Source organism: Ostrinia furnacalis, unplaced genomic scaffold (genome assembly GCF_004193835.3).
Source record: "Ostrinia furnacalis isolate ACB-3 unplaced genomic scaffold, ASM419383v2 OfSCF0780, whole genome shotgun sequence".
Classification (NCBI taxonomy): Eukaryota; Metazoa; Arthropoda; class Insecta; order Lepidoptera; family Crambidae; genus Ostrinia; species Ostrinia furnacalis.
This window is the reverse complement of record NW_021131019.1, coordinates 832,541-853,858: the sequence shown is the minus strand read 5'-3', so window position 1 is coordinate 853,858 and position 21,318 is coordinate 832,541. Positions and strand designations below refer to the sequence as shown.

The 21,318-nt window shown below is 36.8% G+C and overlaps 2 protein-coding genes across 2 annotated transcripts; both read left to right on the top strand.

The window, feature by feature from the left end:
* Positions 1–4,511: 4,511 nt before the first annotated feature.
* On the top strand, positions 4,512–11,169 carry LOC114350086 (transmembrane protease serine 9-like). The gene is made up of 10 exons (XM_028300731.1): positions 4,512–4,741; positions 5,370–5,643; positions 6,329–6,427; positions 6,812–7,005; positions 7,125–7,226; positions 8,480–8,743; positions 9,005–9,278; positions 9,907–10,005; positions 10,446–10,639; positions 11,044–11,169. The coding sequence occupies exons 1-10, from the start codon at positions 4,544–4,546 to the stop codon at positions 11,146–11,148; spliced, it is 1,803 nt and encodes a 600-aa protein (XP_028156532.1). The 5' UTR covers positions 4,512–4,543; the 3' UTR covers positions 11,149–11,169.
* Positions 11,170–12,376: 1,207 nt separating this feature from the next.
* Positions 12,377–21,061, top strand: Rpt3 (26S proteasome regulatory subunit Rpt3). The gene is made up of 10 exons (XM_028300727.1): positions 12,377–12,509; positions 12,584–12,676; positions 12,776–12,947; positions 14,019–14,180; positions 14,547–14,750; positions 15,213–15,360; positions 15,589–15,685; positions 15,793–15,887; positions 19,903–20,061; positions 20,906–21,061. The coding sequence occupies exons 1-10, from the start codon at positions 12,477–12,479 to the stop codon at positions 20,988–20,990; spliced, it is 1,248 nt and encodes a 415-aa protein (XP_028156528.1). The 5' UTR covers positions 12,377–12,476; the 3' UTR covers positions 20,991–21,061.
* Positions 21,062–21,318: the final 257 nt, after the last annotated feature.

The window sequence follows — 21,318 nt, the reverse complement described above, 5'->3', positions numbered from 1 at the left end:
ATTAAAAAATTAGAAGCGCAAATTCATTTTCATTTTTGAATGTACGTAATGACTGGACTATATTTATTTCACATTTTATCGATATGTTACGGTCAAAGTGATAAATGTGGAAATTATGAATAATCGCCGGTTATTATGAATAATTACCGCATGATTTGGTAAAAGTGATTAATATGAGGTCATTTATGTGTGTATAAAACTAAATAGGCGGCTTAGGGGTGGCCCAAGGGCCACCCCCGCCGCACCTTAACCTATTTTTTACTTTAAATCAAAACATTATGTTATAGGCATCATAGAAAAGTAATATTATGCAAGAAACATTCCAAACTCATTATGCCAAATTATATTAATATATGATATCAAAACGTTTAAAAGTTTGGCTGTACACGAGCACGTACACAAGATGTTGTTCTCTTTTATGATATTTGTTAGTACTAAGGTTCAATTATTAAATAATCACTGTTAAATGTGATTAATTTATCACTTTTACCGCGACTGTCGGTAATTATTCATAATAACCGGTTATTATTAATAATTTTCAATTTATCACATTAACCGTAACAGATATATCAACGAATGTTTTACAGTTGTTTTAGGCGTTAGTTGATAGAGCAATTTTTGTAATAAGTTTAATTTGGGAGCAGCCTTATTCAGATTTTTATCTCATTTTTTTCAAAATCGAAATCGTTTATTTGTGGAACATTAGATAAAAATATTACACGTGTTGAAAATTAGGTAGTCGGTATTAAGTGAACGTCAGAATGGCGGGTGTATGATCACAGAAATGAATAAAATAAATATGATTAATTAATACCTGAGGTGTACCTTGGTGTACCTTTAGTTATTTATTTTGTACTTCTCTAAGACGGGAGCAATTGCAATTACAAAATGAGCCGCCAACCTGATATCAGGTTGGCGGGTGTATGTTGAAATTGGACGAAACAGGTAAGTTATGGTTTTCTAATATTTATCATTATTTAGTAACTGAAATGTACCTCACAAATATATTGATACGAACCAAATGCAACGAATAATTAGCGAGAAAATCGATATGAAAAATTTGATGTCCACCATTTTTTTTGATAGCCACCATTTTTTTAAACAAGTTATTTATGGTTGCAGAATCAGCATATTATTTGCATCAGTTGACAAATCAATGCCGGCGCGGGCGAAGCTGTCAAAACACGGTCATTCTAAACAATTCTAAATTTGTTTAGTATCCATAATAAAATAATCCAATCCAAATGTACCTATCATGCAAAATAATTTAATCATAAATTGATACCGTCACAGATAATATATACCTATAGATGACCCACGCTGAACTGTCCCGCCAAACTCAATGACAGGGGGGCGCTACCATCGTTCAACTTTATGGTTTCCAACATGGCAAAAATCGGAACCAGCGATTCGGTATTGACGGTGGCGCCCCGCTTTCAATGTCATCGATAGGACAGTTCAGTATTTTGGAACTATACCGTAGTATTTTTAAAATCTATTTTTTTTATGGCATGCACACTAGTGCATTTTTGCCAATGCCATTTGCTAAAATCAAAGTTTTGATAGTAATTAGTAGTGCCCTCTATCATAATTAAGGTTGTCCAACGTGGCAAAAATCGAAACTAATAGTCCAGTATTGATAGGAGCGCCGAGCGCCCTCTTGAACATAATAAGTTATTACAATCATTCAAGGAAATTCGCCAATCAAGTTTGCGATTTGTTTCCATGTGAAATCATGGAACCTACTTAGATTAATAAAACCTAGATAGATAGTCAGTGCACGAAAGGTGAGGCAGATTTTAGTGAGCCAGAATGGCTTACTCGTAAACGTCACATGAACTGTCAAAGTGAAAAATTGGTAAACACGTCCGACGACTTTTAATTAATTAAGACGGTTTGTGCTGTGAAAGGGTGTCTAAATACATCAGAAAATCTAAAGAAAGTGACCAGCAGGGTGTGGAAACTTCCATACAACGGTCATCGAAGTGAAACTTGCTTCCAAACAGCGACATCGGTGAATAAATTCAAATACTTTTTAACTTCCCTAAAACGCTCTAGATGTCGCTGCTCCTGTTTTCTTCAATTTTCATTTTTTTCTTAATTAAAATATATTTGAGAATATTATTGTTAATTACAATGTGAAAACTTTTTTAAATGAAATTAATTTGTTTTAATTTAAAACTGACATTTTTGTTGTAATAGAGTAGTAGAAATTACTATTTAACATATGGCAACTTTGTTTTTCCTCCAAAATGGCCGGTGTTGTTTTTGTTATGTTAAATGCATTCTTGTTTTCTTAGCCATCATTTAAGTTTTCTGTGGCCCTATTAAAGTATTGAAGAGTCGTCGAGTCAAATTCAAGTTAAATCCTTCGTACCTGCTGCTGTTCTGGTTCATCGGAGTTTTGTTTGTTCCTTCGTGAATCGCGAAGAAACTTTCTGTTATGTTCACAAGTGATCTGAGTTTTCTCAATGTGCAAATGCTTTTTTAGTGTTGTTGAAAACTTTGCGAAAAGACGCTTTTGGTGTATAATATTATGTGTGTTCATAAATAAAGTAAAATTATTAAATTCAAAAGTTTTTGTTTACTTATTTGCATTTCCATGTGCAATGTAGAATTTTTCCAAATCCATTGTTTTGAAAATAATACAATACGTACACCATAAAGATAAATATTTTCAAAATAATGGATTTGTAAAAATTCTACATTGTACATCATAAAAACAATAATTCTTTGAAGGTTATGAGGGCCTATGTGTGCGTGAACTGTGTGTATGTGTGCGTGGACATTATGTATGTATGTGTGCGTGTACTATGTATGTATATGAGCGTTACGTACGTAGGTTAAGTACAGGGAATTTAACACCAGGCTGTCAATTAGTAGGCTCAAAAATTTGACAGAGAGGGTTCTCTATTTCCTATGTACATATTACTTTTCTCTATGGTTAAAGTTTTCGGCGGTTACCATGGCAATCGCAATTTTGCTAGCAAATTCTAACAACGCTATTTTCGGCTGAACGCAGCCATTAACATTGCAATTTTATTTTAAAGAGATCGCTAATTCCGATTTTTGCCACGTTGGAAAACCCTGAAAAAAGTCATTTGCAGGAGGGCGCTGCCATCAATGCCGGGTACTATCCGATCTTTGCCATTTCGTTTTCAAATCGTTCAACATTGAATAAACCCGTGGGTCTATCAATACTGGAGAGAGGGCACTACTAATTACTATCAAAACTTTTTGATTTTAGCAAATGGCATTGGCAAATGCACTAGTGTGCATGCACTAAAAAAAAATAGATTTTAAAAATACTACGGTAGGTATATATTATCTGTGACAGTATCAATTTATGATTAAATTATTTTGCATGATAAATTTGGATTGGATTATTGTTTAAGGATACTAAACAAATTTAGAATGACCGTGTTTTGACAGCTTCGCCCGCGCCGGCATTGATTTTTCAACTGATGCAAAGCTGATTTTGCAACCATTAATAACTTGTTTAAAAAAAATGGTGGCTATCAAAAAAATGGTGGACATCAAATTTTTCATATCGATTTTCTCGCTAATTATTCGTTGCATTTGGTTCGTATCAATATATTTGTGAGGTACATTTCAGGTACTAAATAATGATAAATATTAGAAAACCATAACTTACCTGTTTCGTCCAATTTCAACATACACCCGCCAACCTGATATCAGGTTGGCGGCTCATTTTGTAATTGCAATTGCTCCCGTCTTAGAGAAGTACAAAATAAATAACTAAAGGTACACCAAGGTACACCTCAGGTATTAATTAATCATATTTATTTTATTCATTTCTGTGATCATACACCCGCCATTCTGACGTTCACGGTATTAAGTTTGATATTAGCAAAAAAACAACTGCAGGTAATTCCTGAATTTAACTGATCATAATGTACAGGTACGTGCCTACTTATAATACGTAATATCACTTTCACGATGAAGGAACTCTTTATCTACTATAAGTACCTAGTTAAAGTAGCGTCCAAAATTGTCGTCTAAATTACTGCATTTATTCAATATTTGTTTAGCTCGAAATACCCAAGTGAATCAGTACCCAAGCCAGGTCTAGCTAGTTTCCATCGCATACCTACCTAAACCGATTATGGTTGACTTTTGTATCTAAATAGATATTTGGACTAAATAAACAAAAACTTTCTTTCTTACTTTCTTTAAATTGCTGCACGGCAGCTGGTCTGAAGTAAATGCTCTGAATATGATATGAAATATATTGTATATTTGCGATTTACCATCTCTTCTCACATTCGGGATAGAATGGTAAGATTTACTAATTTGTTGATTTAATCAAGTAATTTATCGTGGCAACTTTATCAGTTGCACAAATTCACTTTGATTATTTTGTAAAAGTTTTTAATAATATTTGCCGTAGGTATTCTAAAATCAAAGTAAATCAATCAAATCCATATCATCATTAGTGTAATTAATCTGGCACTATCGTCTACATCAACCTTATAAATAAGCTAATGTCTTTGGTTATGCACTGCAATTGCTCTCCGTCATTATGAAGTTCCTGGTCGTTCTTTTGGCAGTGGCCTCCTTGGCCCATGGCAAAGTTGTCCCCGACAACCATACTGCCTTTGGATACCTGAAGAAATCCATCGTCGAGGCTGAAAAGATCCGCGTGAGGGAGGAGCAGTACTTGCAGCAGCAGAGGATCGTCGGAGGCCAGCCCGCTAACTTGGGTCAGGTGCCCTTCCAGGTAACTATAGAAATTAACTCAAAAACCTAATGCAGTTAAGAAAAACGCGTAGATACTTAAAATATTAACGTAGTTACCTTCACAAAAAATCAATCAATAAGATAAAACAAAGAGAAAAATAAAAGTCAATACTTATTGTGTATTTCTTTAATCTTGACCAACAAAAAAAATAACAGGACTTATTTCATATTTTAAAGTTTAGTTTAGTTAAATATTAGTCAAAGATTTCAGGAGATTAGTTATTACATTCCTAGTCAATAAGTTATCAGAAAACGTAATGAAGTGATAAAACTGATTTAACTCGTCGTTACTATCTACGTTTACTTATGACCAAGAATTAAATTAGGTACATTTAGGTAAGTATTTTAATGATGGCCGCTGGGGCAGGAAAGTTCTTGAGTGGCGACCACGAGCCGGAAGACGTAGCATGGGCAGGCCTCCCACTAGGTGGACCGACTATCTGGTAAAGGTCGCGGGAGGTGCCTGGATGCTAGCGGCGCAGGATCGGTCTTCGTGGAAATCCTTGGGGGAGGTCTTTGTCCAGCAGTGGACGTCTTTCGGCTGAAACGAACGAACGAAGTATTTTAATGTCCATCTAATGTAATAATCATTATTTTTCTTTTCGTAGGCTGGTATGCTTATTAACATCATCGGTTTCGAAGGCAGAGCCGTGTGCGGTGCTGTCCTAATCAGCGCGGACCGCTTGGTCTCCGCCGCCCACTGCTGGTCTGACGGTCAGCACCAGGCCTGGAGGGTCGAGGTCGTCCTCGGCTCTGTGACTCTCTTCACCGGTGGCAACAGGCAGTTCACCAGCGTCTTCATCAACCACCCCAGCTGGTTCCCTCTGTTAGTCCGTAACGACATCGGTGTGATCTACCTGCCTACCAGCGTTTCGTTCAGCAGTAAGTGTTTTACTATTCGACGTGTTCTAGTGGTCATAGAAATGCACCTGAAAGTCCTAGGTTCTATTCCAATAAAGTGCTAACTTTCTCCGGGTGGAAAATCATAGTTCGAATTCAACGATAGACTTTTAAATTAAGATTAAAATTAGTTATTATGATTACATAATGGAGGCATAAAAATATTCATACGAAATACTTGTGACCTATGAATGTCATGCATTTATAAATGCTTCTATGGGTGCACGCACAGGTGTCACATAGTAAGATAAGCTATAGATACGAGTAGTTTCTTATCATTTAAGTAAGTACAGATTATCTTGTTGATAAAAATACTGTTTTAAAATTAGTGTCTGATAGGTAATTTTAAAAGGAGTGAAAAGTATGAGTATTCTCAAAGATGCAATGCAAAACCAAGTTTATTGTTTTAACTATATGATATTTGAGCTCTTCTGACCACTGATGGATTTCTTGCTAGTAATTTCTCCAAAAAACTCTATAAATCGTTTTCAAATGTTTTCATGTCTTTAGACAACTTTAACTTTAACAACGAGTTGTATAAATAATTTTTAAGATAAATGTAGGAACCATATTTTATTATCCTACTAATTTTCAATGAAGTCTTCTGCATAGACTGAAGAAATAAAATCAAGCGTCATCACAAACTCTTCAATTATTCTTCTTCCAGACACCATTGCCCCCGTGTCCCTGCCCCAGGGTGCTGAGCTACAGGAGGACTTCGCTGGTGCATCCGCTATTGCTTCAGGCTTCGGGCTCACCGTTGACGGTAAATAAAATAAAATAATAATTTGCCTCTTGTATACGTTTACAGAGATCGCAGTGTTGAAACTTGATGACAATACAATTAAAAAGTGGAGCCCTCTCGTCTCGCTATTAAAAGTCAAATTAAGTAACGTTGACTTCAGAAATGCTGTTCAATTTCCGTTTCGATAGTTTTTTATTTACAACATTGCTTAATTTAATGCAAACCATGCGGCAGAACAATGGACCAAGTGTACACCTACTTACTCGCCATTATGCGATATTTGATTGGCACCATCAACTTATTAAAGCTCTGCTCTCTTACATAACGAACGGTAATCTGTAATTTGGCGTCAACCTGTCACTTGTTTGAAGTCTTGGAAATAGTCAAATACCATGCAATTTTCAGGCGGTTCCATTAGCTCCAACCAGTTACTGAGCCAAGTCAGGTTGAACGTTCTCAGCAACAGCGTGTGCAGACTGGGCTTCCCGCTGATCCTGCAAGACAGCAACATCTGCACCAGCGGCATCGGTGGCGTCGGCACCTGCAGTGGTGACTCTGGTGGCCCTCTTTACATTACCAGGGGCAACAGGAATGTCCTGGTAAGATCTCTTTGATATATTTTCTATCCACTTTAGAATTGTTCGTAAGCGGATCACCGTGACGTCAGATGTGAAATCTTTAGAGAATCATCATTTATATTTCGGTGTGATCTTTCCAGATTGGTGTGACCTCCTTCGGTATTGCCCTGGGCTGCCAGGTGAACTTCCCTGCTGCGTACGCGCGTGTCACCTCCTTCATGCCGTTCATCAACCAGCACCTATAAACAACATCTTAATTCTTAAGTGATGACAAAATAACACCAAATAGTCATAATAACTATACTGACTACCTATACCAATAAACAATTAAGTTGAACATTTCAGTGTTACTTATTTATTGCTTTAATGAATAGCATTTTTTTCCCTGAGATCCTTTGTACCTTGTACATACTTGATATAGTAAAACAACGAGAAAAGTGATGTTTTGCAGCTATTTTTAGGTGTTAGTTGATAAACAAGTACCTACTTACTCTAGCTTTCAGTAGCATTAACTATGATTAACAATAAGTTTAATTTATAAGCAGCCTTATTTAGATTTTTATCTTTAAATGATTTATGGAGCTAATCTTACGTTGTTACGCTACATATTATTATGACCACAAATTTCTTAGAGATTTAGATTCTTCTAATTTATTGTCGATTATCATTCATTCATTCTTTTCTTACAAATAAAAAGAATTATCTGTATATTAANTTCTATTATTTTATACTATTTGGCTGCGACTCGGCGTGACGACAATACAAAACATTTTTCGCGAATCGGTGTTCATACATTCACACAATACATTAGACGCCATGTTGTCATAAACGACATATTATAAAATCGCTGTGATTTAATATTCTTAATCATTAATTTTATGGCAAGTGTCCATCAGGAATCATTGTTCTTACACACAGAATCGTATTATTTCGCTTTCGGGTAGTAATATGTCAAAATTGTTGGTTCTTTAGGCGAACAATGTATGGAGAACGAACATTGTCCTTTATACAGTATGTTCACCTTATTTGTTATTTAAAGGACAAGACTTACCTTTATACCTTGGAATATATGTTATGTCATAAGTAAATGAACATCCCTAAAAATTTTGGACCCCCAATTCAACTTCAAATTATTTTCACTAAGCGGAAACTACTTCCATGAACTCTACTTTGGGCTGCAAGAGTCAGTCAGGCTGGCTGATAGCAGATATTCATGAGTTAGTACTGCCGGGTCTTATAATAAACTATTGAATTAATGCTTTGAGGAACAATGTAATGACTTTGACGTTCATTTTGGCTATAAGTCCATTTCACTGCTATGCTCGCCAGTGGGTACTATCTACAATCAGCCCAAAGCAAAAGTGACTTTATCAGAAATTGCACCAATAAAAGCCCTAACAGATAATCGGGTCCAAAATACAAACTGTGTAGGTACAATAATAAAATATCATTCATAAAACCCCGCATTATCTCAAATAGAAACCTATAAATATCGATACTTTTATGGAAACTAGTTGCGTTCTCTCAACTCGGTGACATGAAGTACCTAGTGGTCTTACTCTCCGCAATAACAGCCATATATGCCATGGACTTGGCACGGCTGGCGCCGGAGGGTGCCTCTGTTTATGGGTATCTGACCAATATTGGCATACCAGAGGCAGAAAGACTACAGAAAGCTGAAAAACAATATTTGGCTGCCGAAAGTGGAGCAAGAATCATAAATGGTCAGCCTTCTCAGCTTGGTTTTTTACCGTATCAGGTAAGATGATTTTGTACGCATTCTTTAATGTTTTCCTACGAGCAGAATTTCACATAAAATTGTATTGATTTATTTATTTTGTGACAACATCTTATGTATTTTTGTCGCAAAGTTTGCGCAATATCCTTCAGATCAATCGTCACAGTGTACTGGAATCAACTTCTTTATGGTAGCTGTTCCGTTATAATGTTCATTTTCTGGTTCATGATCCAGAAATTTTACAATTTTACAATTATTTTCCATAACTTTTTTTTTTGCCAGGCGGGTCTCGTGGTGTCAATTGTTGGTGTAGTGGGCGTGTCTCTGTGCGGAGGGGCGCTCGTCAGCAACAATCGCGTGTTGACCGCCGCGCACTGCTGGTTCGACGGCACCAACCAGGCATCCATGTTCACCGTAGTGCTGGGCTCTGTCACCGTTTTCAGTGGAGGCACCAGAATCGATACCTCGTCGGTGGTATCTCACCCCGAATTCAGCGTGAACCCCGCTCGCAACGATATTGCCGTCATCTATTTGCCTCAAAGAGTCTCTACGACCTGTAAGTACTTAATTAAAATATAAGTTTTTTCATTTCTAACATTTATTTGATCCCAAAACTTTACTTGGAAGGGATGTCAACTGCATTGAGGGTTTTCGCGATTGAAAAATCCGCCAGATGGCAATACGTAGACGGCAGGTCCAAATGCTGCATGATTGGTGGATTTTGTCATATCTGTCAATGTCATGTCAAAAATTACCAATCATGCAGCATTTGGACCTCGCGTCTACGTATTGCCATCTGGCGGATTTTTCAATCGCGAAAACCCTCATTAGGTTTTACTTACTTATGTTACGACAGACAGCAAGAACGGTAGAAGTAAAAGCTCAGCAGAAGATTCGGGCTTAAATCCCAAAAAGGGCAAGTTTTAATTGTTTCATGACATTATCAAAAAATTAAACAATAAGTACAATCAACTTAAAAAGCTAAATACATTGTACCAAATTGGTCTCTGCTCAGTATGTCAGTATTTCGTAGTTGTTTATTTTTATAATCTGATTGCTTTATCAATAAAAAAGTTAAATCCTGCAATAAAAACAGACGTATTATTCCATTGACGAAAACCAAATCAAGTGCATAAAAACTTTATTGATAATTGTTGCTATAATAAATACGTTTGATTTTGCAGCGATCATCGCCCCTATAGCTCTACCGTCTGGGACAGAACTATATGAAAGTTTCAGTGGCAACTCTGCTATTGCTTCTGGATTCGGAATGACTAGTCAATGTAAGTAATTGAAAATATATCTCATACTAGTGTCTTTTCCAACAAGAAATTGAGTTATTTTAGCTACTGTTAAAAACGGTAAAAGATACTACTTACTACCGGACTCTGACACGCGGTACGCGATTTAAATACCGATCTCATTATTTCGTCAGGGTCGTTTAGCGAATATTGAATTACGTTATCTTCTTTTTGTCCGTTAAAAAGACGCCTCTACATGGGGTTTCGTAAGTAGGTAGTTTCCTAATTTTTTTTTTTTTTTTTTTTTTTTTTTTTTAATCTTTGGACAATTTCACACAGCGCCAGCTAGCCCCAAAGTAAGCAACTTAATGCTTGTGTTATGGGTGCTAGCTTAACGGATATACTACTTATATACTTAACTTTTATATGTGATTCTTTAACTTTTTGATGTGATACTTAACTTTTTTCTCTTTATTTTCCAGCTGGTAGCTTAACCCTCGACCAGTTCCTGAACTACGTTACTCTTCCAGTCATCTCCAACATGGAATGCTTGACAACCTATCCCTCAACTCTTCAAACCACCAACATCTGTACCGATGGGGAGGGACCCAGAGGCACCTGTCATGGTGATTCTGGAGGCCCCTTAGCACTTTTCAGGAACAACAGATGGATTTTGGTTAGTATTTAGGGTTCCATAATATAAAAAAACGTACTCTTATGTACTACTAGCTTTCCGCCCGCGGCTTCGCCCGCGTGGATTTTTGTCTGTCACAGAAAAACTTTATCGCGCGCGTCCCTGTTTCAAAAACCGGGATAAAAACTATCCTATGTTCTTTCCCGGGACTCAAACTATCTCTATGCCAAATTTCATCAAAATCGGTTGCGAGGTTTAAGCGGGAAAGCGTAACAGACAGACAGACAGACAGACAGACAGACAGACAGAGTTACTTTCGCATTTATAATATTAGTTGGGATAAAATCACTGGTATAGGTATTAATTTTCTCTAACACTACCACCTTGAACGATTGTTAGTTAGTATGGTAACTAACAACTAATGTAACTTTGTGATTTTCCTTTAGATTGGGCTGAGTTCATTTGGATCCCGCGAGGGCTGCGAAGCAGGCTTGCCAACGGTCTTCACCAGGGTCACCTCTTACATGACCTTTATTTATCAAAACCTCTGAAGCGCGTTACCTATAATGTACCTACCTGTACACTTCTGAATATTAAGACTTTGAGCCAAATGACTGATTTTAATTATTATTATTAGTATCTCATTGTTTTGTTTTAGTTTAGATAATATTATGTACGTATTTTACTTATTAATAAATAATATTGTTTATTATTTAATAAAATAATATTGATAAATTTCATTTTTCCTCTTTTATTAATGATTATTTTTTTATTTTGGATCTGTATAATATGTACCTACTATCGGCCACAGTTCCAGCTTCCCATTTCCGTTTTTCCTCTCGCTCTCATCAAAATAATTCTTTGCGATAGAACGAGACATGGCCAAAAAATTGGTAGGTACGACAGACATGGCCAAATGGCAAAAAACGAAACCCTTATAAATTCGTCATGTCTGTCTGTCTGTCCGTCCGTATGTCACAGCCACTTTTTTCCGAAACTAATAAGAGCTATTAGTAGTATAGTAAGTGTTAAATAGATATTTAAGTAGATAAGGATCAATTAATGAAATAATGAACAATAAATGACTGATAAGTAGATGATAACCTCCCCATTCCCCTAAGTTTCAGTAAAAATCTGGCACGTTACTAAAACCACTAAAACACGGTACTAAAACCTCAAGCGGATATATGTACTTAACTTGAAGTGATTTTTTACTGTTATGTTTCATTTGCCTTCACTCGTTGACGTTCACGAACGCTAATTAAATATAATCAGTCATTTTATAAAATAAAACAGAGCCCCGATAACGGTAACTTTTAACGTCTACAATCCAGACACTCTTCTCGATTCTGCGATACGATTGGTCAAAACAGCTGACGAACGACCAATCGTATCGCAGAATCGAAAAGCGTGTCTGGATTGTAGACGTTAAAAATTACCGTAATCGGGGCTCTGAAATTCTTACACACATTTTGTAAAGCCAAAAAAAGGAAAAAAAAAAACTTACACATTTCACTTTCCCGCCAAGTCATATAAATCCTTAAGTTTTTTTTTTTCACTCGCAAGGCTATATCTCAATAGTGCTTTGATTAAATGATTAGGTGTAAAAGTGAGAAAACGAGATTATAGGTAACAAAATTAACTACTTAGAATTACATTACTCATTAAGTTGTGTTTTTGTATAAAGTTGAATAGCTTTGTTGTATTGTTTCGAAATGGTTTCGAAAAAGACTTTGAAAAAATATTTTTCGTAAAACGGAACGTGCGTGACAAAGCTTATTTTGTTTGACATTCGTTTGACGTTTTAAAAATTCGGGTCTGTGTCGGACACCATTCGCAGTTTTATTGAATTTCATTGTAATAAAAATATTGATTGAAAATGGAGGAAATTGGCATCATATTGCCTGAAAAGGTATGTTTCAATTGCTCATTCACGATCCACAAGAAAACTGTCATGTGTTCTATGTTTTGCATCCATTGTTACAGGATGACCAAGCAACCGACGCAAAGGGTCTTGCTTTTGCTGGTCCACAATCGTTTGATGAACTCGAATCTGAAGATTTATACACTAAATACAAGGTATGTCAATAGTTCCACAATTCAAGAACTAAATGTAACCTAAATAAAGTTAATGCTAACATGATCAGGCAATTACTAAACAACACATCTCTCATACAGAAATTGCAACGCATGCTGGAGTTCTTGGAAGTGCAAGAAGAGTACATCAAAGACGAACAAAGGAACCTCAAGAAGGAATATTTGCATGCGCAAGAGGAAGTGAAGCGTATTCAGTCTGTCCCATTAGTCATTGGACAGTTCTTGGAGGCTGTTGATCAAAATACTGGAATAGGTGAGTGATTAAGCTTTCTGTGCTCTTTTTATGAACATAAAATCATTTATTTCTATTTAGAACACAACATGAGTGGGGCCGTTCAAGTATTACGTAAGCAGAATTCTTACCATTTTTTACCCCCCCGCCCCCCATGTCATCAAAAGTAAGCATTCACTTACCCCCTCCCCCTATGCTTACGTAAACATTTTCAGTTATAAATGTTTTTTATATTGTCATTTTTAAAATAGGAAAATTCATGAAAATATTAGGTTTAACTGATACACATAGAGTAAGGGACAAAAAAATATTATCAGAAATAAAGAACATAACAAACATAATTGCATCAATTTATGCATCAACATAAACACAAATGGTAACTTTCAGTGCTTACAATACGTTTAGTACCCAAACAAAACGCGCGCGGGAGGCCGGCCTCGCGTATAATAATATGCGGACTACGACTCAAATTTCAATGGGCAGTGTCGGCACGAGAGTTAATTATTAGACAAGTGAACAGCGCACGGTAATTTCCCTAATGTGCGGTAATTCCCCTATCGTTTCAGCCAAATGACGTCCACTGCTGGACAAAGGCCTCCCCCAAGGTTTTCCACAATGAACGGTCCTGCGTTGCCCGCATCCAGGCTCTTCCCGCGACCTTTACCAGATCGTCGGTCCACCTAGTAGGAGGCCTGCCCACGCTACGTTTTCCAGCCCANTCCCCACACAGCACTTCCCCTAATCAGTTCTCAAAGCGATTTGCGGGAATCCCGGAAAAAACGTAAATAACTAACGATGACGTAATCATCATCTAGACCCCCCTACCCCCCATGTCATCCAAAATAAGCAAAACAGAGACCCCCCACCCCCCCTTGGTGCTTACGTAATACTTGAACGGCCCCAGTGCAAAAAGGATAGAATTTGGTTATCTATAGTAATTTTTAGACTGTTGATATTAGAGGAACTGTGGTAGATATCCAAAATCCAAATCTAAGTCATTGGCATTAAAAAGAACAACAAATACCACTATAGACACAATGACCTAGCATAATAAAAAATTATGTGTATTTAATTATCTTAATAATTTTCCAGTGGGCAGCACCACAGGATCGAACTACTATGTGCGCATCTTGTCCACGATTGACCGCGAGCTGCTGAAGCCGTCCGCGTCAGTGGCGCTCCACAAGCACTCCAATGCACTAGTAGACGTCCTCCCTCCGGAAGCCGATAGCTCAATTTCTATGCTGCAAGCAGGTAAATAACACTATATTTTAAAGTATGTAGTTTCTTTTTATTTTATTTCATCTTAAATTAGGCCTACTTTTTATGGTTTCTTCCTGTAAACGTTTTAGATAATTTAAAAATAAAGATTGCTTTTACTTTATCTGAACTGAAACTGATTAAACTGGCCCTAAATCTATATCAATTATTTCAAAATGTTTTTTCTTAGTGAAAACAAGTCCTTTGTTATCTTTTATTTATTTATCGATGGTTATTTTTTTAAAAGCCACTTCAATTTAAATACACCATTAAAATTATGACTGACAATACAAATCCCCAAAATAATGTTTTTTTTATTTTTAAGATTAACTAATGTAACAAAAATATCTACTTTCACAGATGAGAAGCCCGATGTGCAATACTCAGACATTGGTGGTATGGACACTCAGAAGCAAGAAATCAGGGAAGCCGTGGAACTGCCTCTGACCCACGTGGAACTGTACAGACAGATCGGTATTGAGCCTCCGCGAGGTGTGCTCATGTTCGGACCTCCTGGTTGTGGAAAAACTATGTTGGCGAAGGCTGTGGCGCATCATACTACAGGTTATTATACTTAAAATTCACATTATCATCCAATTTAAAACTTTACAAAATTATTTACTAAATTTTACAAAATTACCTTTTGTAAAGGTGTCTTTTTCAGATGATAGAGTTAATAATAGCTGCTGCAAAGATATACTACTACCCTTCGTCGTTACAGCCAAATGACGTCCACTGCTGGACAAAGCCCTCCCCCAAGGATTTCCACAACGACGAACGAATCCTGCACTGCCCGCATCCACTACTACCCTTCACTCCTTCCAAAACCCTTCCCTCCGCTTATCTTGTGGTCTTGAAAAGCCTCTTGTGTGCTTTAGAAAAGCCTTACAGAAAATACATACATTTATTATTTTATACACTGTTTTGAGCAGTGATCTCTCTATTGAACAGTGGGTCTTTCCTGCCATATCAATAATATACTAATTTTTGAGTTATGTAGTGGTACTCATGATTGCTTGTTTACAGCGGCCTTCATCCGTGTGGTGGGCTCTGAGTTCGTGCAAAAGTACCTGGGCGAGGGCCCGCGGATGGTACGTGACGTGTTCCGTCTAGCTAAAGAGAACAGCCCCGCCATCATCTTCATTGATGAAATTGATGCTATTGCAACTAAACGGTAAGCCGAAGAAGATTTACGCCATTAGTCTTTAGGACTCGGAAAGTCTAGTTGACTTGAGTTGAATTGTTTTTCTTGTTAATATACTAGATCAGTAAAAAAACTACTTACTCCCTTATTTTCTGTTGCATGCTTCTCCTTTGCAGTCTAATAATCTGTATGTCTTTTGAGTTCATATTATCGTGTGTTTCTTGCAAACAAGTCCTAAATATTTTTTTACAATTTCAGATTTGATGCCCAAACTGGTGCTGACAGGGAAGTCCAGAGAATCCTACTGGAACTCTTGAACCAGATGGATGGGTTTGATCAGACCACCAATGTAAAAGTAAGTAATAATATTCTGCAGCTTGAATTTACATTTTGAAAATGAAATAATATCTTCACCTTTTTTGTGCACTTACATGAAATTAAAACTGTACTTATACTTTTTAGGTAATAATGGCGACAAATCGAGCTGACACTCTCGACCCTGCCCTGCTGAGACCTGGTCGTCTGGATAGAAAAATTGAGTTCCCACTTCCAGACAGGTAAGATCAACATCCTATCTCATGTAAATAAATTACCAACGGATTGTCATAATGACTGTTCATAAATTTTTGTAGATGAATTTTTAGTTTACTGCACAAAAGTCTAAAAAAAGATAAATCTATTCCAATTTTCGATAATTTTCTGTACTTATACATTTTCCAAAACATCAATTTATGTCATTCTAGTCCAGTCAATAGGTATTTTGTCGTACAAAATGTCGAAAGTAAAATGTTTTAATTTGTATTAAGTTTTTCGACCTCGATGGCTATTAGGCGAGGCGAGGAGACTCATAGCCCTCCGACTCCTCGAGGAAGTGTCTAGCATATACTTAATCAATACAAATTAAAACATTTTGGCAAGCCTAGGCACAGACCACAGATTTTTTCGTCGGCCTATAGTTTAGTATAGGCAGGCATGTATGGGACTGCGTACATTACACAGATTGATTGTTCTTACAAATTAGAATCGGGCCCAACTATCGGCCGACTAAAAATCGGTGGTCGTCTGCGCCTAGGCTATGGCCTCAGCCACAGAACATAGAAAGAAGTTAGAAGGGCCTTGTAGGCGGGGCAGGTGCGCTTCAATTATGAGCAGACGCTCAAACTTCACATAAATACGCGATCACACAGTTTAGTCACTCGGTGAATTTATCGCAGAGAGTGTCGTCAATGGCTGTGCAAAAAACGATCAAATATGCCGTCTTGTGCTATCATAACGTGCAGAGCAAGAAGTCAGAAAACTAGTGTAGCCAAAGAAGGAGTTTCTTATCATCGGTAAGTCTACAACTTATTAGAATTAGTTATATTTTAGACAAAAACTGCTAAAACGTGATCGTAATGAGAGCTTCAATATTAAAATTCTAAAAAATATACATTACTGGCTACGTACGCCTAAGATTTTACCGATGGCAGTAAGACTGCTCAATATATAGTGCGTTAGCGATGGCGTTGCGTCCTGCCACTGACCACATTACGTAGTAGTGGCACTAGTGACGCGTACCATTAATGTTTCGAAACATACTTTATCGATAAATGTTAAGTGTAAATAATACATTTACGGAAGTTGAATTATAATGTAATTATATGTAAGATAGCTTATTAAATACGAAATTATTTCTAGTCGTTGATTAAATGTCAACAAATANATGATAGAACTTCACTTTTTAAGTTCGTTTAATCATTAATTATATTTACTAATTTTGGTTATTTATCATGTTTTGTTTCAAGATTTCCTAAGAATCCAGAAACACGGCAATTGTGGATAGATGCTACAGGACGGGAAGATTGGATTCCTACAAAATGTAGCACCATATGCTCCAAACATTTTAATCCGAAGGATTATGCAATTAAAAAGTCTGGCTATAAATATTTAATAGACGGTGCGATACCTCGGGAAAAAATAATTTCTATTTATTCTGTCGTATGTATCTTTTATTAAACGGATTTTTTTAAAATTATTTACAGGTATTAGGCTCAGGTTGGCAAAACTATAAAATAAGACAAGGTACTACATTATATCGTGATGTAAGGAGACAATTGAATGGAAAATAAATTATTTAAATAATAACAACAACGATAGTAGCCCTGTGCAGTTGTGCAGTCTACTCGTGTTCTTAATTTCGTGAAATAATTATATTGATTTTTCTCAAAGGGGAATATAAGTACAGGGTGGCCAGGCAGTTGACATATAAACCTAAAATTTAGATTAATTATATCAAGGTGTATCCAAATCATCCCCATTACAATGTTCTACGATCTTGCTTAGTTTAGGAGATAGGCTTAATTTTGTGATTTTGACTTTCACCTATTGTTGGGTTTTTTTTTCTCATTTTGGCGAAAACTAAATTGTACTTGTTTTATTGGTGATAATTATGAATAATACTCACAAGTATCACTATTAAAATAGCACACAACAATTTATTTGTATCAAAAAAAAAAAAGATTACAATAGGATTACAATAGGCCAAAGCTGATAGCCAAAAATCGGTAAATTTTCATAAAAACAATTAAGTTCAAATTACTTNGTGAGTATATGATTGAATAGCGAAAATTCAATTAGTTTACTTGCTGCGTAATCTGAATGAACTGCATTATACAGGGTGACTTTGAAATCGTTGGCATTCTTTTTAAAATAAGACTACTCATGATTCCCCAAATATGAGTCATATCAAATGAATTAAAATTTCAATATTTGAAATATTGTACAGACGACAGCACATCAATCTTCATATTGTGGCATCTTATTTCAATGTATTAAGTGTTATTTTGCAACAAAATAAGTATAAGTATAAATCTTTGGACAATTTCACACAGCGCCAGCTAGCCCCAAAGTAAGCAACTTAATGCTTGTGTTATGGCCCATAACACAAGCATTACACCCATAACTTATGGGTGCTAGCTTAACGGATATACTACTTATATACTTTTTTTTTTTAAATACATAAATATTATACATAGTCACATCCAGACCCGTCACAGAAATTAAAATTCATCATTTCAATTTCTGCCCGGCCGGGAATCGAACCCGGGACCTCTCGGCATAGTAGTCCGTTCTTGAACCACTACACCAAACGGCCGACAAATGTATAGGATGATGTGCTGACGACTGTACAATAGTTTTAAACTCTTTTTAGGAGCACCATGTATCATGAGTAGTCTTATATTAAAAGGATGCCAACGATTTCAAAGTCACCCTGTATGTCATCAGACCATCAGTCAAAAAAAAGATCGCCTATTTTATTTGGCAATATTTCGACATTAAAAATCGTCATTAGAGTGAATAGCCCAGAAAAGAAATTAGTTTTTTGAAAAGCCATAATATGGCTTTTTTGTAACTTTTTGGACTTTACNAAATTTTTTATGAAGAATGATCATTATGATATCAAATTGTATGAGAAATATTTTCGGACCTCCAATGATAGGAATTGAAAAGTTATGTAAGAAAATGCGCTACCGTAACAAATAGGTACCTAAAAGCTCATTGTTTCGAAACCAAAGTTTTGTACAAAAGTCTTTTTGCTTTTTGGCAAACTCTACCATTTGTAAGGGCTCTCCTGCATTCAAAGCATTATGAAAATTGTTTCATTGTTACGCTTCTCATACTTTCTTTCACAGTCTGCCAACTTTCCTTAGCGTACACCAACTTACAGTAAACCAGTAAAAGCAGTGAAAGAATCACTTTCGTAACAAATATTTGGTTCAGCAAGTTGGCTTATTATACGGTATTGATAAAACCTGTACCAGCCTTTCAGCCCATAGTTCCATAGCTTGTCCTTACGAGCTATTAGTAAGTAATTTATCTGCACTTCAGTTTTGGTTATTGCTAGTGTTTACTAGACCCTTTGAAGTTGATGACGTTTCATAAATCGCACCTTTTATCTTATTGTAATGTTTGTTTAAATGGTGGTTATATATTTTCAACCGACTTCAAAAANTGTTAGTAGTGGCGCAGAAAGAAAGTGGGAGAAATGGCGACAGCGGTCCCGATACTAATCATGCGAGATAGCCCTTCTAACTTCTTTCTATGTTCTGTGGCCTCAGCCTCGAGTTTCGCGGGCAGCGGGGCGGGAGCGGCGGCGGCGCGGGAGCGGGGCGGGCAACGCAGACCCGTTCTCGAAACAGGCGGGCAGCTCGCGCGGCGCTTTAGCGGCGAAGTGTTGTGTTCGGGGTTGTGTTGTTGAGATATTTGTTTTTATTCGCAAACGAAATGTCTGAACAACGGCGACAATTTTATTTCGATTCAAATTTATTCCTAACGCTCGATTTATTGTGGGCAAAAGAAGGAGTGCGCTGCCCGCTCGTTGCCCGCTCCCGCGCCGCTGCCCGCTCCCGCGCCGCTGTTTTCGAGAACCGGTCTATTTGATTTTACGCATAAGATCCTGCCGCTCCCGCGCCGCCGCCGCTTCCGCCCCGTTGCCCGCTAAACTCGAGGCTGAGGCCTAAGGCCTCTTTTTCGTACCCAGTGATTGGACTATTAATTTTCGTCCCCAATAATTGACTACTCATTCTGTTGCAGGCGTCAGAAGCGTCTGATCTTCTCCACCATCACGGCGAAGATGAATCTGTCGGAGGAGGTGGACCTGGAGGAGTTCGTGGCGCGGCCGGACCGCGTGTCGGGCGCCGACATCAACGCCATCTGCCAGGAGGCCGGCATGCACGCCGTGCGCGAGAACAGGTGATTACTAGCTAGTATAACAATATACACTGGTCATCACAAAAATCGACCCACCTACGTTTTACAGAAAAACTCGTTTCTACTGACACAATCATGGTGCCCCAACAATATTGGTGTTATTTGAAAGCCCAATAAATATCCTTAAAGAAAAACACATTTAATTTCCTAATAAACGATTAACATAACAATAAATGTGACTTGAAAAACTTGAAAAAAGACCTCACTTTGGGCTCACCTCTGGGATCTATTAGACCAATTTTTATGGTTATAAAACCAAATAATGATCTCACGTGTCCTCTTTAACAGATGGATAGCGATTAATCCCAACTTAACAGTTTTATAGCCATAAAAGTTGGCTCACGTAACTACCTATTTTTTGAAGAAGTGACTCTGGATTCTTCTACAGACACATTTTTGGGGTAAAAACCTTTCCTTTAATGAAATGAAGTTTAGAACTAGACTTTTAAATGGTAATATAGTATAGTAATATTGGTGGGAAGTGGGGATGCATACGTTTGAAAGTGCTTGTCGCGGGTGGGTCGATTTTTATGATGACCAGTGTAGTTTTATTGGAATTTGTATAAAACTAAAGTCCGGTCACCGAGCACAGAATTTAGTCTAATGACCCCAAACTACCCATCCTTCTCTTGCGCGTAATTATATTTTGCATAGTTGCGCATAGTCGCGACAACAATATAATTACAGGTATTAACACGTACAGGTGTACGGTACTTATTATTATTCTGTGCCTGTACCTAGTTCCAATTGGCCCGTGTTTTTGAGAAGATTTTACTCGTAAAGTTAGTTGGTTGGTTCATTATAACGAAAATATTTCCAATTCCAGGTATATCGTTTTGCCGAAAGACTTCGAGAAGGGCTACAAAAACAACATCAAGAAAGATGAGAGTGAATATGAATTCTATAAATAATCTCTTTATATTTGTATTAATTACGTGAATTATAAATAACTTTAACTTGAAAATAAATTTGATCTTTAGTATCAATAAATGATTTTATTTATCTTTAAATAAGCAGAATTACGAAAGGTTTGTTTTAAAAATCGAATTAAAACTCATGATATTTATTTCAAAATCTATATTTTCTAACAAATCTTATCAACAATGTGATATCATAATCCATTATATTTGGCATATTACAAAAAGATATTGTTACAAAATAATAATTTACATTGACATGCATGATTCCTTGCTCGGGTACATACATTATTGTGATGGGACAACATGGACGACATTTTTG